The sequence below is a fragment of the Hemiscyllium ocellatum genome, chromosome 12 (genome assembly GCF_020745735.1).
Source record: "Hemiscyllium ocellatum isolate sHemOce1 chromosome 12, sHemOce1.pat.X.cur, whole genome shotgun sequence".
NCBI classification, from domain to species: Eukaryota; Metazoa; Chordata; class Chondrichthyes; order Orectolobiformes; family Hemiscylliidae; genus Hemiscyllium; species Hemiscyllium ocellatum.
Genome location: NC_083412.1, coordinates 33706176 through 33722008, shown reverse-complemented (window position 1 = coordinate 33722008; position 15833 = coordinate 33706176). Strand labels below are relative to the sequence as shown.

At 40.8% G+C, this 15833-nt stretch overlaps 1 protein-coding gene across 2 annotated transcripts in view; it reads right to left on the bottom strand.

The window, feature by feature from the left end:
- Nucleotides 1–5136: 5136 nt before the first annotated feature.
- The window catches only part of b4galt4 (UDP-Gal:betaGlcNAc beta 1,4- galactosyltransferase, polypeptide 4), a 31731-nt gene continuing 21034 nt past the window's right edge, over nucleotides 5137–15833 (bottom strand). For both annotated transcript variants that reach the window (XM_060833487.1, XM_060833488.1), the window contains exons 5-7: nucleotides 13287–13409; nucleotides 6714–6818; nucleotides 5137–5459 (exon numbers count right to left, since the gene is read on the bottom strand). In XM_060833487.1, the coding sequence (XP_060689470.1) occupies nucleotides 5306–5459; nucleotides 6714–6818; nucleotides 13287–13409 (382 nt within the window). In that variant the 3' untranslated portion in view covers nucleotides 5137–5305. The remainder of the gene's footprint in view (nucleotides 5460–6713; nucleotides 6819–13286; nucleotides 13410–15833) is intronic.

Sequence of the window (15833 nt, the reverse complement as noted above, 5' to 3'; positions counted from 1 at the left end):
GGGTCCGTTTGGAGGTGGTGGAAATGTCGGCGGATGATGGGGTTAATGCGAAGGTTGGTATGGTGGAAGGTGAGGACTGGGGGGGGGGGGGGGGGGTTTGTCCTTGTTACGGTTGGAGGGGTGGGGTTTGAGGACGGAGGTGCAGGACATGGATTAGATGTGTTGAAGGGCATCTTTAACCACGTGAGAAGGGAAATTGTGATCACTAAAGAAGTAGCCATCTGGTGTGTTCTGTGGTGGAACTGGTCCTCCTGGGAGCAGATATGGCAGAGGCAGAGAAATTGGGAATACGGGATGGCATTTTTGCAGGAGGTCGGGTGAGAAGAAATATAGCTGTGGGAGTTGGTGGGTTTGTAAAAAATGTCAGTGTCAAGTCGGTCGTCAATTATGGAAATAGAGAGGTCCAGGAAGGGGAGGGAGGTGTCAGAGATGGTCCAGGTGAATTTAAGGTTGGGGTGGAATGTGTTGGTGAAGTTGATGAACTGCTCAACCTCCTCGCTGGAACATGAGGTTGCGCCAATGCAGTCATCAATGTAGCGGAGGAAGAGGTGTTGAGTGGTGCCAGTGTAACTCCAAAAGATGGACTGTTCTACGTACCGACAAAGAGACAGGCATAGCTGGGCCCCATACGGGTTCCCATGGTTACTCCTTTGGTCTGGAGGAAGTGGGAGGATTTTAAGGTGAAACTGTTAAGGGTGAGGACCAGTTCAGCTAAACGATTGAGAGTGTCAGTGGAAGGGTACTGCTGGGGACGTCAGGAGAGGGAGAAACAGAGGGCTTGGAGGCTTTGGGCATGGCGGATGGAAGTAAAGAGGGATTGGATATCCATGGTGAAGATTAGGTGCTGGGGAAACAGAAGTCTTGGAGGAGGTGGAGGGTGTGGGTGGTGTCTCGAAAGTATGTGGGGAGTTCCTGGACTAGATGGGAGAGGACAGTATCAAGATAGGTGGAGACGAGTGGGGCAGGAACAGTCTGAGACAGTGGGTCGGCCGGGGTGGTCAGGTTTATGGATCTTGGGAAGGAGGTAGAATTGGGCGGTGCGGGGTTCCTGGACTATGAGTTTGGAAGCTGTGGGTGGGAGATCTCCTGAGGTGATGATGTTCTGTGTGGTCTGGGAGACGATGGTTTGGTGTTGGGGGGTGGGGTCATGGTCGAACGGGCGGTAGGAAGAGGTGGCTTTGTGTTGGCATCAGTGGTGTGGAGGTCAGTGCGCCAAACTACCACTGCACCCCCTTTATCTGCTGGTTTGATGCTGAGGTTGGGACTGGAGGTCAGGGGAATATGGCCAGCTCCTAGCTGGGCAGTTCACTTCAGTTCAGGAGTAAGTTGAGTCAGCGTCATAGGGGAAACTGGAAGCCCTTATGATTTCAAATTGTAAGTTGCCTATGCCATTCTTTACTGATTCTGTTAAGGGACTGTTGGTATGTGGGTATTGGGACTGTTGCAAGTATTTTCAGAACAGTGTCATTAAGTCGGGTTTGGATAGGATAGCTATCGAGTATTCTACTTTCTGTTCATTGTGTTTCATTCCATAGTTTTGTAAATAAACTTTGTTTGTTTAATACTTGGTAGCCAACCCAAGTATCTGCAAATATCCACTATACACCTAGCTAAACAAATAACAAAGTCACGATCCGGGCAACCTGTTTAAAAATGTTTTGAGGGGTCTGACCTAGTCCCTAACACACTCTTGTTAAACCAATAAAAGAACAATCAGGTATCATTAAATCACAAACTAGTGATTTTTAAAAAATTATAATGCTCCTCACACTAGTACCAGCACAAGGATAGCTGAATTATTTCTTTGACTGAGGCGTTCATTGTGCTAGATGTGCCTTCAGTAGTCAGTAGAGAAGAAAAACAATTCAGGCTGACAAAGAGTCACAATACAGCCAGGAGAGAAAAAGTTGTAGAAGGTCAAGGCAAAAACTTGTCATAAGTAATCAAAATGACCACCAGGAAGAGCCACAAAAACGTGGAACTCATAAAATCTTTGTTAGAGTACTGGGCAGTGGAAATGTTAGGTTTGTATATATCTGGTCAGAATGTATCTTTACAGATTCACAAACAAGTTGGAAGGGTGAAATAAGTCAAATGAATTGAAATAGGAGTTGCGTACTAACAGTTATTCAAACACAAATTGTGGCTAAAAGCAGTTCAGATCCAAGACAGAGGGCTATGTCTGGACAAAATTGAAATCTCTATTTTGAGGGCAAACAAAAAAATCATTTTGAGGAGAAATTTTCTCCTCAAAATTTAGGCCTGAACGGTTCAAACTCTTTATCCCATTTCTAAAAATTTGAGTCAAAAATTAAGGTGTCCTCTCAGGCATATAATGCTTATATTTAAAAATATCATAAAATATATTAAATATTTTATTTTATTTACAAATATATTTAAAACAACAAATGGATATACATTGTATGGAACTTTGAACAGTCTTTAACATTTTCATTACGAAAGGAGGAATGTAGTAGCTCTCTCTTTCGGACATCATTTGAGTATTTGTAAATTTCAAACCAGAAGAAAGCCATTCAGTCGATACTTGACATTTTCAGGAAGAACACCATCTCTTTCTGTCCTGCAAAAATATCATAACATTCTAGAAATTCCCAAATAGCGACCAGAACGTTGGAGAAAGATCAGCGAAATTCTTCAGATGAATGTACAAGCATGGTTTCAGCTGAATGACACAGCATTCAATTAGAAAAAAATAATTACTGGTGACTACCTTTACTTCCAATGTTGTCAAGCAAAATATAAACCAGGGATCATTTAATGGAGCAACAGGATGTATCTTGTGTTACTGGTAGGTGTTGCACTATTCTATCATATGGGAGCATCAACATTTCAATGAACAACTGAAGAAATATAGGTCCTTCACCACTCATCTACAAAGCCAATTCTACAAGCCCACTTCGTAATTCATTGAACTACATATTAGCAAGCTGTTATTATATGGCTTTAAGACTGCAACTTTGGTTTATAAGCTTGGAGACTGCAATAAGAATCATCAGAGTCCAGTGCGATATTTATATATGTTGGCTACATTCTTGCATTGTCAAACTACATTGCAGTTCAAGCTTTCCATCAAAAAGGAAGGAAACACATATGAACAAAATGTCGCTTTAAAAGGATTAATTGTGAAAGTAGTGTTCTGTTTCAGTAATAGTCAGAACATCTGCACTGGTGAAGGTATGTGATGGTGTTTCCACAATTGCAACTTCTTGGTATTTTTAAATAACTTTGTCATTCAACCGGAGAGTTTGGCTTCCAACTGAAACTTCAGTAATTTAACATTGATAATCAGAACACAAGAATGTTATACAAGAACTGAGAATTCACTTGATCACATCTGTTATGCCCTGTAAATTTAAACTGATGGTAATCTGTGATAGCCAGATCAGTTTCAAATAAACTTGTTGGACTATAACCTGGTGTCGTGTGACATCTGATTTTGTCCACCCCAGTCCAACAATGGCACCTCCACAATCGTGATGACCAGAAGAGTTGGATGACTGAAAATCATTTCTCTTTATCAGAGGTAGTACAAGAAAGATTGAGAGAGTAATTATTACCACCCAAGTATTTGGTCCCTTTTTAATCCCAGCGAGTTTATTTAAGTTTTGTAGTCAAAAAAAATTTTTAAAACAAAAATGTCTGGAATACAAAGGTATCACAACAAGATATTGCCCAGTGATTAGAATGGCAACTGCTCACATCTCAGCTATAAAGTTAGAACTTGGAATCTTCATTTTTTAAAAATATTCATTCATGAGAAATGGGTGCCATTGGCTATGTCAACATTTATTGCTCATCCTTAAACAGTTAAGATTAAACAGTTAAGAGTTAATCACACTGCTGTGGATCTGGAGTCACATGTAGGCCAGAACAGATGAAGACAAAGTTTCCCTTCCCAAGAGGACATTAGTGAAATAGGTGGGACTTCATGACAATCCATATGGTCACCATTTGACTAGCATTTTTTATTCGAGAATTTTATTGAAGTTAATTCAAATTTTACCATCTGCCACGGTGGTATTCAAACCTATGTCCACAGAAATATTAACCTGGAGTTTTGAATTACTAGTCCAGTGAAGATATCACTGTGGCACCACTTCCTCTGAAGGGAGCCACTGAAGGATGTACCAATTATAAGCAATGATTTATAGATATTTTCTAGTCAACCTTCTCAGAGATGGTATTACACACCTCTGGAGCAGGTGAGATTTGAATCTGGGCCTCCTGGCCCATAAATTGAAATGCTACTACTGTGCCACAACAGCCCTTAGCAGTCATTACTAGTATTTGTCAGATTATCACACCCAAGATGCTGATGAACTGTGTCGGCTGTGACTCAGTGGTTAGCACTTACATCTGAGTCACAAGGTACTAGCTTCAAGTCTCAACAACAACAACAACAAACGACTGAGACACCCGTGCAGTACTGAGGGGGCAGTGCGCCATCACAGGTGTCATCTTTGCAATAAGATGTTAAACTAAAGCTGCAACTGCCTGCTTAGGTATATGTAAAAGCTTCCATAGCTTTATTTTGAAGAAAGAGAGAGGAGTGTCTCTGGTTTCCAGATGAATATTTATCCCTCAGTCAATATCTCAGACACAAAGAAAACCAAGTCATGATCACGTTGTTGCATGTGGAAGTTTACTGTGTGCATTCACACACTGGCTGCTCTGTTTCCCACACTTCAACAGCTATTGCACTTCAGAAAGTTGGCTGTAAAGTTATCCAATGGGTGTGAAAAGGATAATGTAAACAAGGTTTTTTTTTGCTTTCTGATGATGAAACAAAGTATCATTTGTTGTCTTCACAACAGGAATGTTATGATCCTTCCAAGTCTCAAACTTCAATAAAATTGCTAAAAATACTTAAAACTATATAAATCTTCTCAGATAATAGGTAGGCGAGCCAATCTCAAAATCCATCAAAAATCTATTGTTGAACTTGAACAGGTGAAGCAATTCCCCTGGTGCTTTTGGGTGGCAAGGTGCATGGTTTGGAGCCAAGAACTCCCAACACCCAAATTAAATTTCCAAAAGAATATTGTACCATCCATTTCTATTTGCCACATACATCTAACTCTTGCACTAATTGTCAAGAAAATGGTTCAACTTACATTGTCTGTGTTTCATTTCCCTTTATATCCAGGCAACACACAAAATGTCACATATTTATACAGTGACAAAGCAATGCAACCTTAAATTTATTCATCCAGCCCAAAAAGGAGAACCTGTACAACAGCTGCCGATCATTTGTAAGTCACTTGTGAAAGCTGGGATGCTGCATTTAGACAGCAACTTCAGGATTGTGGCGAGGATCACCAATGTCCACAGTAATGTTAATGTACAAGGGTTTATGTTGTATTGTTAGCACCTTGTAGGAGCAGGAATTCAAACCATCTTTACTCCAAACTTGTGGAACTTTCTTTAGTAGTGCCATCCTATGAAGGTGAACAGAGGATGAGAACTGTTAATGTTCAATTACATAAGAAACAAACATATTGAAATCTTTACTGCAAAGAGTTGTTGAGGCTGAGTTAAGTAAAGGCAAGGCTGAGATGGACAGATTTTTAAATCAGAAAGGAGTAGAGTTATGGTATGAAAGAGTTGAGGACTCTCATTTAGTCATGAACTCACTATATGTTAGAACAGACTCAATACGTCGAATGGCATATTTCTTCCCCTATACTTTATGATCTCATGTTTACTGAGCAAGCACAGAACCAGAACATTAAAATATATCTACTTGGAGCTAGCTAGAGGGTAGGGGTAGTGTTGAAAATCAACCAACAACAGTAATTCCAAACAACACAGGAAGAAATTGTTTCGAGAATGCCTGACGCATGCAGAGAAGAATGCGAGATGAATTTTAATAAAACCTCTAAGCGGTTAATTCGCCCTTTCATTGTAGTACTCTGGTAGAAATTAAAAGAGCTTAGTAAGAGAAACTACCAACATTTACGGCAGTTCAGTGGAATTCAAATGTACAGTTCTCCAAAAAAAAACCACACACAGCAAGGAGGGGAGGCATGAAACTGAGCTATAAAAGTGATAATGTTTACTGCTGTAAATCTGCATCACTTACACCTGAACTGATTTTGAAGAAAATGTTAGATTGAGAATGAGATTAAAGCTAACACACCTAATGCTTGATAATCTGTTTTTAAGCTTTAGTTTAAATGATTAACCTTTTCTGTGTTTCTCCTTCAGGCAAATAGTTTGGGAACGGTATGAAGCCTGGTGAGATTCTTTTCCAAGAAAAAAATTCCGTCACTCCAATATAATTTATAAAGTAAAACCAAATGAAAGGTTTCAAATGGATACAGATGTACATACAAGCAAATTTAAATTTGCTGCCAAAGTGTATTAATTTCATGATTTATGCATCCTGTGTTCAAAAAAGATAAGCATGTCAGGGCCTGAGGCAAAATAAAACTATGTACTCCTATAAACCGAATTATAAGTGAATCAAGAGCACCACATTTATATTATGCAACTCACTGGTATTGTGCACCAACAATTTTAAGAGACAGTGAGGTCTGCAGATGCTGGATTCCAGTAAATTTTAAGCTTTGAAAACGTGATTATATTGGGACCAACATAACTTAGATCCAAGATCAGATTATTATTTTATAAAATAAAAGTAAACGCAGGGTTGGCCAATGCCCATTGATAGAGGTTTCTCCCCAACTCACCTCTCCGGGTTGATTTCATTTCCATGGTCCCTTGTGTGGAAAGTCATTGTGTATCGGGCAACTTCAAGAGAGGGGCGGACAATCCTCATTTTCTGCAGTTGAACTCTGCAAATAAATAAATAGATAAATAAATAAATAAAATTGGTTAGAAACACAAAGCACTTGGGGCACGACAAACAAATCTGCACTTCTGAAGGTAGTACTTCATTCTTTTCCATATTTAGAATAAATACATGTCAATCCACAACAGTAAATCAGGCTAATTATTTTACAATACAGTTTAAATGATACAGGGTGGCACGGTGGCACAGTGGTTAGCACTGCTGCCTCACAGTACCAGAGACCTGGGTTCAATTCCTGCCTCAGGCGACTGACTGTGTGGAGTTTGCACATTCTCCCCGTGTCTGCGTGGGTTTCCTCCGGGTGCTCCGGTTTCCTCCCACAGTCCAAAGATGTGTGAGTCAGGTGAATTGGCCATGCTAAATTGCCCGTAGTGTTAGGTGAAGGGGTATGGGTGGGTTGCGCTTAGGCGGGTCGGTGTGGACTTGTTGGGCCGAAGGGCCTGTTTCCACACTGTAGGTAATCTAATCAAATTTACAGGTTAAGTACCACTGCGAGCATATCTGGGCACCACACCTTAGGAAGGATATATTGGCCTTGGAGGGAGGGCAATGTATGTTTACAGGAATTATATCTAGACTTCAGGGGTTAAGTTATGAGAAAAGATTATACAAATTAGGTTTGCATTCTACAGAACTTAAGAGGTTAGGAGGTGATTTGATTGAAGTCTTCAAGATGTTGGCAGGAACAGACAGGGAGAATGAAGATACTACTTCCAATGGTTGGGGATCCTAGATCAAGGGGACATGGTCTGAGAATTAGGACCAGACCATTCAGCAGAGACCTAAGGAAGCACTTCTACACACAATAATGGTAGATATTTGGAATTCTCTTCCATAAAGTAATAGTAAAGTTAGATGACATGGGATCCAGGGAGAGCTTGCCAATTGGATACAAAATTGGATTTATGGTAGGATACAGCGGATGGTAGTGAAAACTGTTATTCGAACTGGAGGCCTGTGACCAGCAATGTTCCACAGGGTTGGAAAACAGAAAGACCGAGGGGTTCATGTGCATATTTCTTTGAAATTTGTGCCACAGATAGACAGAGTGGTTAAGGCAGCATTTAGCATGCTTGTCCTTCATTGCTCAGACATTTGAGCATAGGAGTTAGGACATTATGTTGAGGTTGTAGAAGAGGCCTCTCCTGGAGAACTGTGTGCAGTTCTGGTCACCCTGTTTTAGGAAGGATATTATTAAACTGTAGAGGGTTCACAGAAGATTTACCAAGATGCTGCAGTGAATGGACAGTTATTAAAAAAATAGGCTGGAACTTTTTTCACTGCAGCACAGGAGGTTGAGGGGTGACCTAATAGAGGAATATAAAAATTATGAAAGGCATAGATAAGGTGAATAGCAAACAGCTTTGCCTGAAGGTGAGGGGGCTCAAAGCCACTGAGCATATTCGTAAGTTTAGAGGAGAAAGATTTGAAAAGGATATGAAGGGCAACTTCTTTTATACAGAGCTCATGTGTGGAATGAACTGTCAGAGGGAGTGGTGGATGCAGGTTCAGTTAGAACATTTAAGAGATATTTGGATAAGTTCATGACTAGGCAAGGTTTGGAGCAATATGAGCCAAATGCAGGTAGGTGGGACTAGTTCAGTTTCGGAACATGGCTGGTGTGGACTTGTTGGACCAAAGGGTCTGTTTCCATATTGCAAGACTCTATGACAAACAGCAGTTGATGCCAGAACAATGGAGAGTCTTAAATCTGAGATAGGGTTTTTTTTTGTGTTAATCAAAGATATTAAGGGATTATGAGCCAAAGCAGATGTATGGAGTTAAGTCACAGATCAGTCACAATCCCACTGAATGGTAGAATAGGCTTGAAGGGCAGAATGGCCTCCTGTTCCAAATTAATATGACCAATTTTTTTTCTCTTTGCCTGATCCACAGCCTTCCTGGATTGCATGCTATAACTGTGAATTAATATAGTATTAAATCACCACGATATTGTCTAGGATCGCTTCAAACCGCCACACTGGAGGATATGGTTGGAAGTGATGTGTCTCCAGAGTTTTGTAGAAAAACAAGCATTACTTTTGCACTACCCTAAATATAGTAGCTGCAAGTTAATTCTCCAGTGGAGATAAAGTACTTGGAGTACTAATATCTTAGTTGAGCGTACTTTTGATAAGTTGCTATTTTCTGGTTGAAGATAATAAAATGCACCATCATACAAAGTGCTCAAATTTCTAGGAAATCTATAAAAAGCTAAGTAACTGATTACAGGAACTATTCTAATTCAAATATTCTGAAGGGTGACTGAACTCAAAAGGTTAAGTCTGTTTTTTTCCTTTCATGGATGTTGCCAGGCTTGCTGAGTTCCTCCAGCACTTTCCAACTAACTTTGACCCTTTTAGCATCTTTCATACGTTTCTCTGAATGGTTATCACCTATTGGCATGTCCTACCCAACTCATAGCCCCCATATTGACCATGTGGGAAGAGCTGTATTTTCAATCTCAGCCAGCAACCTCCATGCAGCCTGGAGGTCCCTCACAGTTTGTAATTTTTTCTGCAGAGTGGCACCCTTCTTTACTGCACCTCCTGCAGCCAAGTCACCTTTGACCTGATTGTCCACCTTCTGGATGCCTATGGGAACACAGGCCTACTTCCCGAAGTGCACACCGGAAATGCAACAGACTCAGCCAAACCAGTCCAAGATGTTGCTCATGCTCCATGGGGGCTTCCCACCATCATTCCTCACCTAAATCTATCACATCCTTCCATTTCCTTCTCTTTGCTTTGCTTGCCAAGTCTTCCGTTAGTAGCATCTGAACCATTGTTATGATCTTGATAGAGGCCAGTAATGTTTTTAGTTAATGTTTTTCTTTGGGAACCCAAAACCCAGGTATTCACCAAAACAACAAAGCCAAAGATTAGCAATTTAAAACAGAATTATTTTACCACACAAACACTAATAGCTTTACTCTATCATACCTACCTTTTATTAAAATTATAATGAACACTTACATATTCTCGAGGCTGAACTTCTCAATTCAAAATTTTCCTCCACATCCATTTGACTTGCACTCATTAAAACTTAGGTCAAACACTCATTTGAAGTTCAGAGACAAAGCACTGTTTCAAAGATACATATATAGGTCGAGATTTCATGGATCATGAGACCATGAGGAATAACAGGAGCAGGCTGTTTGACCCCTCCAGTCTGCTCCACCATTCATTAGGATATTCCCAGCTACCATTCCTCACATCCACTTCGGTCCCTTTTCCCTGAAACCCTTGATTTCCCTACTAACCAATAATGTATCACTGCCTTAAATTTACACAAGGACTGTTCCCCACCAGTTCTCTGTGACAAAGGGTTCCAAAGACTCTCAATCCTCCGAAGGAAGGAATTCCTCATTCGGTATTAAACTGATGCCCCTTTATTCCGAGTTCATGCCCTCTGGTCCTAGACTCTCCCATTGGGGGTGGGGGGTGGGGGAACATCCTCTCAGCATTTAACCTGTCCAGCCCCTTCACATTCAAGTGAAATCACCTCTCATTCTTCTATAGCCCAGTGAGTAGAGTCTCAGCCTATTTAGCTTTTGATCACAAGACAATCCCTCCATCCCAGGAATAATCTTATGAAGCTTCTCTGAACTGCTTTCAATGAAATGACATCTTTCCTTAAATAAGGGAACAAAAACTATGCACTGTACTCCAGATGTGGTCTCACCAGCACCTTTCCATTCCTCCAGTACTTAGACATAGGAGCAGAATTCGGACATCCGGTCCACTGAGTCTGCTCTGCCGTTCAATCATGGCTGAAATGTTTCTCTACACTGTTCTCCTGTCTTCTCCCCATAAGTCTTATTCCCCTTATCAATCACAAACCTACCTATCTCCTGTCTTAAAGTCCAGAATCCAAGGATTTTTGGAAAATTACAAACAATGCATCCACTATCTCTGTTGGTCTTTGGGTGCAAGCCATCAGAGCCAGGGGTCTTATCTGTCTTTAGTTGCATTAGTTTATCTAATACTACTTTTCTATTGTGCCTTGCATTTACATCTGATAAGGCTTTCCCTTCAAGCCTCCTTCCGCCATCCCACAGTTGCAGAGTCCAAAATTCAACACATTGACATTGTTAACTCGAAAGAGCAAGCACCTCGAATGTTTAGCTCTGGACACTTGCATCTAGACTCTCTCTAGTCAATTTAACTATTCCAGGAGTCCTTCAGTTAACTAACTAGGGTTTAACAAACCCTGAACAGAATTTAATCGTGTTTGGCAATGATGGTCAGTCCAGCTAGTTTGTTCTAAACTAAACCCAAACTGCTTGAACCCAGTACCGCAGTCTGATACTTACTCAACCTTACAACCATTCGCTGTTGTTATTTTGTTTACTTTTTGGACAGCTTGGTTACAAATGTAGAAGTTATTTACAAAGCTATTCACAATCTAACATTCTCCTGGGATTTGGAAGATTGCAGTCTACTTACACATTGGCACAGATGCTTCTGCTATTGTGCACCTTGTATCTTCTTCCCAATGGGGAAAAAAAACAGACACCACTTTAATCTTCAAACCACCCAGGCTTATGGTCAGCAGAATTCAGAACTACATGTCAAGACATCTTCATACCTCAATTTTTACCCATAGATTAAAAACACAATCTCAAAACATAGCCATGTTATAAAACTAATTTTTGGAAAAATTAAAGACGCACAGAACATTAAATTGATTTTATTTGTCAATGAGCAAGAACTTTCGTAAGGCTAAATCCTTTACAAGTAGCATCCACAACTTATACAGAGTTGCGTTTATTTAACTAATGCAAGGCAAAGAAAGTGAGTTGAACTCAATGTTGAGTCAGAAGGCTAGATAGTGGCGACAAAGCAGAAAGCTTCCTCATTTCTCTCTTAACCAACACCACTAAAATACATTATGTGGTCACTTATTGCATTTGCTATTTGCAAGAATGGTCAACTGCATTTTTATAAAACATAAAACAGAGTAAATTGCTTTGCAATATAAATGCAATATTCATATAAATGAAAGTTTTTTTTCATTGACGAAATCCTGTATTTAATGTCAATAACAGATTAGTGTTTCACTAGTTACACAAAGATTCTGTTACATGGCAGGTGCGCCATATGAAACTCAACTCATTTGCATGAAACTGCTTTGCCTTGTAGATTTAAAGTGCTATACAAATTGGAGTTATTTTGAATAAATCAAGTTTTAAGAATTGAAAACTGGTGGAGGGGTCTAGCAGAAATTAGCAGTGCTAAATTCTAAGCGATCAATTAGATTACTTACAGTGTAGAAACAGGTCCTTCGGCCCAACAAGTCCACTCCGACCCACCGAAGCGCAACCCTACCCATACACTTATCCCTTACCTAACACCTGACCCGCACATTTTTGGACTGTGGGAGGAAACCAGAGCACCCGAAGGAAACCCACGCAGACATGGGGAGAATGTGCAAACTCCACCCAGACAGTCGCCTGAGGCAGGAATTGAACCCGGGTCCCTGGCGCTGTGAGGCAGCAGTGCTAACCACTGTGCCACAGTGCCGCCCACTTAAATGTGTTATTTCAGCACGACATTCTCGATTTGATGGCATTGCCATCAATGAATCTTCTAATATCAACATCCTTGGATTACTATTGACCAGAAACTCAACTGGACAGGCCATATAAATAGCGTTTACAAGGGCAGGTCAAAGGTTAGGAATCTTACCGCCAGTAATTCACATCCCGACTCCCCAAAACCTGTTCACCATCTCCAAGTCTCGAGTCAGGAGTGTGGTGGAATACTCTCCAGTTGCCTGGAGGGATGCAGCTCCAACAACACTCAATAAACTTGACACCACCCAGGACAAAGCAGCCGCTTGATTGTTTATAGATGTGGTGCCATTCACCTCATACACCACCAACACTCAGTAGCAGTAGTGTCGACTCTCTACAAGGTACAATGCAGACAAAGATTCTTAAACTGTATCTTCCAAACCAACAAGCACTTCCATCTTGAAGGGCAAGGGCAGCAGATACATAGGAACCTCCCTTGCATCCCCTCAAAGCCATTCACCAACATGCCTTTGAAATAGATCACCATTCTTCAGTGTTCCTGCATTAAAATCCTGGAATTCACTGCCTTAAGGCATTGTGGGTCAACCTACAGTACATGAACTTCAGCGATTCAAGACAACTCACCACCACCTTTGCGAGGGCAACTAGGGATCAGCAATAAATGCTGTCCAGCCAACAGAACCCACATCCCATGAGGAAACAGGTAACACTCAGATCGCAACCTCTCTAATAACCCTCTCATTTTAGATACCTGATGAGATCTGAACATAATAGGTGGAGAACAGCTAACATAACCAAGCTAAGAGAATGTTCCTGACTGAACGTGACCTGAGAACGATCTGATGTGGGAATTATCAAAATACTGGAACCGTTACCATGCTCTCGTCAAATGTATATTATGCACTGACTTACCTTATGCGAAGGTCATCATCCTCACCACCCCATCCCCAATAACGATTGGAAAATCCATTGACTCGAGTGAATTGCTGCTTGGTCATTGCGGTCGCTCCACCAAAGTACATTTTGTAGCGCAACCTTGCGTTTGGAAAAATAATAGCAACTTGTAAATGTTATTTTATTGTGCAAGTTATAGTCTTGAAAGGAGATCATTCAGCTCAACTGCATATTAGAAATCTATAGATCAAGTGCAGAAATAACATGGGCACAATGGGTTGCAAAGAGAGAACTACCTCCCCAGTATCAACTCGATGTTGAGAGTTATTGCCAGATGATCACAATGATTATCTTCAGGTTATAACAAGTGTAATAAGAAGAGTCTCTCAACGTCATTCTCCTGCCTTCTCCCGGTAACCCTTGATCCCCTTTCTAATCAAAAACCTGTCTCGCTTGAGTACACTCAACAACTTGGCCTCCACAGCTAAGTTCCAAAGATTAACCACCCTCTGGCTGAAGAAACTCCTTTGCATCTCAGTTTGAAAGGGTTATCCCTTCACTGAGGCTCTGGTCCCCCTTCGGTCTTCTACTCTTAGATACGAGGCCTAACCCTCTCACAGTATTCCAATGCAGTCTGACCAGAGCCCTACACAGCCTCAACAATACTTTCCTGCTCTTGTATTCTGGCCCTTTTGAAATGAAAACAAACACTGCATTTGCATTCCTAACTGCCAACTGAACCTGCATGTTAAGAGAACCCTGAATTTGGACTCCTACATTCCTTGGTGCTCAAGACTTCCAAAGACCTTCCCCATTTCTATGACTCGATTCTTCCTACCAAAATGCATAACTTCACACTTTCCCACATTGTATTCCATCTGCCACTACTTGTCCACTCTCCTAGCCTGTCTAAGCCGTTAAGCAGCCTCCCCGCTTTCCTCAACAATACAGGTCCATCCACCTATCCTTGCATGACCTGCAAATGTAGCAACAATGCTCTCAGTTTCTTCATCCAGATTGTTAATGTATAACAAATAGTTGTCGTCCCAATATTGACCCCTACAGAACTCCACTAGTCACCACCTGCCATCTCTACATTCTGCCTTCTGCCAGTCAACCAATCCTCTAACAATGCCAGTGCCCTTCCCCTAACACCGTGGACTCATTAGCAGCCTCCTGTGTGGCACCTTGTCGAAGGTCTTCTGGAAACCCAACTGATTACGTCTATTGGCTCTCCTTTGACAACTTATTCATTACCTCCTCAAAGAATTTGAATAGATTTATCAGACATGACCTCCTCTAGACAAAGCTGTGCTGACTATGCCCTTTTAACCGTGTACTTTTAAGTAGTCCACAATCTCATCCTTAAATTGGACTCTTAAAATCTTACCAATGAACAAGGTCAGTAAGCAGCCTATAATTTCCCATCTTCTGCCTCCCTTCCTTCTAAACAATAGGGTGTTACTTTAGCCATTTTCCAGTCCTCTGGGACCTTCCCTGATTCCAGTGATTCTAGAAAGATCACCACTAATGCCTTCACAATCTCCTCAGCTATTTCCTTCAAAACTCTGGGGTGTAGCCCTTCTGGTCCAAGTGATTTATCCACGTTCAGACCTTTCTGCTTTTTCACCATGAAAATGCAAAGTACCTATTCAGGTCCTCCCCCACTTCTTTGTTCCCCAGTTTACAACTTCTCTTGACTTCATTTTCCAGTGATCCAATGTCCACTCTGACCTCTCTCTTGCCTTTAATATATGTTTAAAAATTTCCTGCAATATGCTATTATTTTACTAGCTAGCTTACCCTCGTATTTCATCATTTCTGTGCTTATTGCTTTTTAAAATTATCCTCTGCTGCTTTTTAAGGTTTATCAATCCGCTGGCTTCTCACTGATTTTCACCACATTGTAAACTTTTACTTTTGCTTTAATGCTTTCCCTGACTTCCCTTATCAGTTACGTTTACCTCATCCTCCTCTGAGTATGTTTCTCTTTCCTTGTGATAAAAGTCTACAGTGCGTTCTAAATTATTCTGAGAAAATCCTGCCACTGCTGCTCCACCATCTTCCCTGCTAGACTCCCTTTCTGGTCTCTGTAGTTACCTTTATTCAATTGTAAACCATCACATCTGGTTTATTACTAAGTAAATTAATTGTCTAGCTACTGATGACTAAACATAATATTGCTTCTCACTCCAAATGACGTCAAGTATATGATCCCTAATTGAACAAGTAATAATAGGGACAGAAATGCTGATGAGCTTTGTGACATTTCCTCGTATAAAAACATTGCCTGCACAAAACAAACACCTACTTTATAGCTTTAAGGTAAAAATCAAACATGGCAACAGTTAGAAGAGTAAGACAAAATCAAACCTTCTGTAGTTTATCTTTTCTCAATCAATTTCCAATATGCCTTAGATATCCCATCCACTGTGGGATCAGCTGCTAAAGATGGTCTGTTTGTTAAAAAAGCTATGCTATACAAAGAAATATTTCTCAATTTACCTGTTGGAAACCTTCAAGTAAGTTTTTTTAAAAAGCCAAAATCTAGGCTCCAGTGACAGA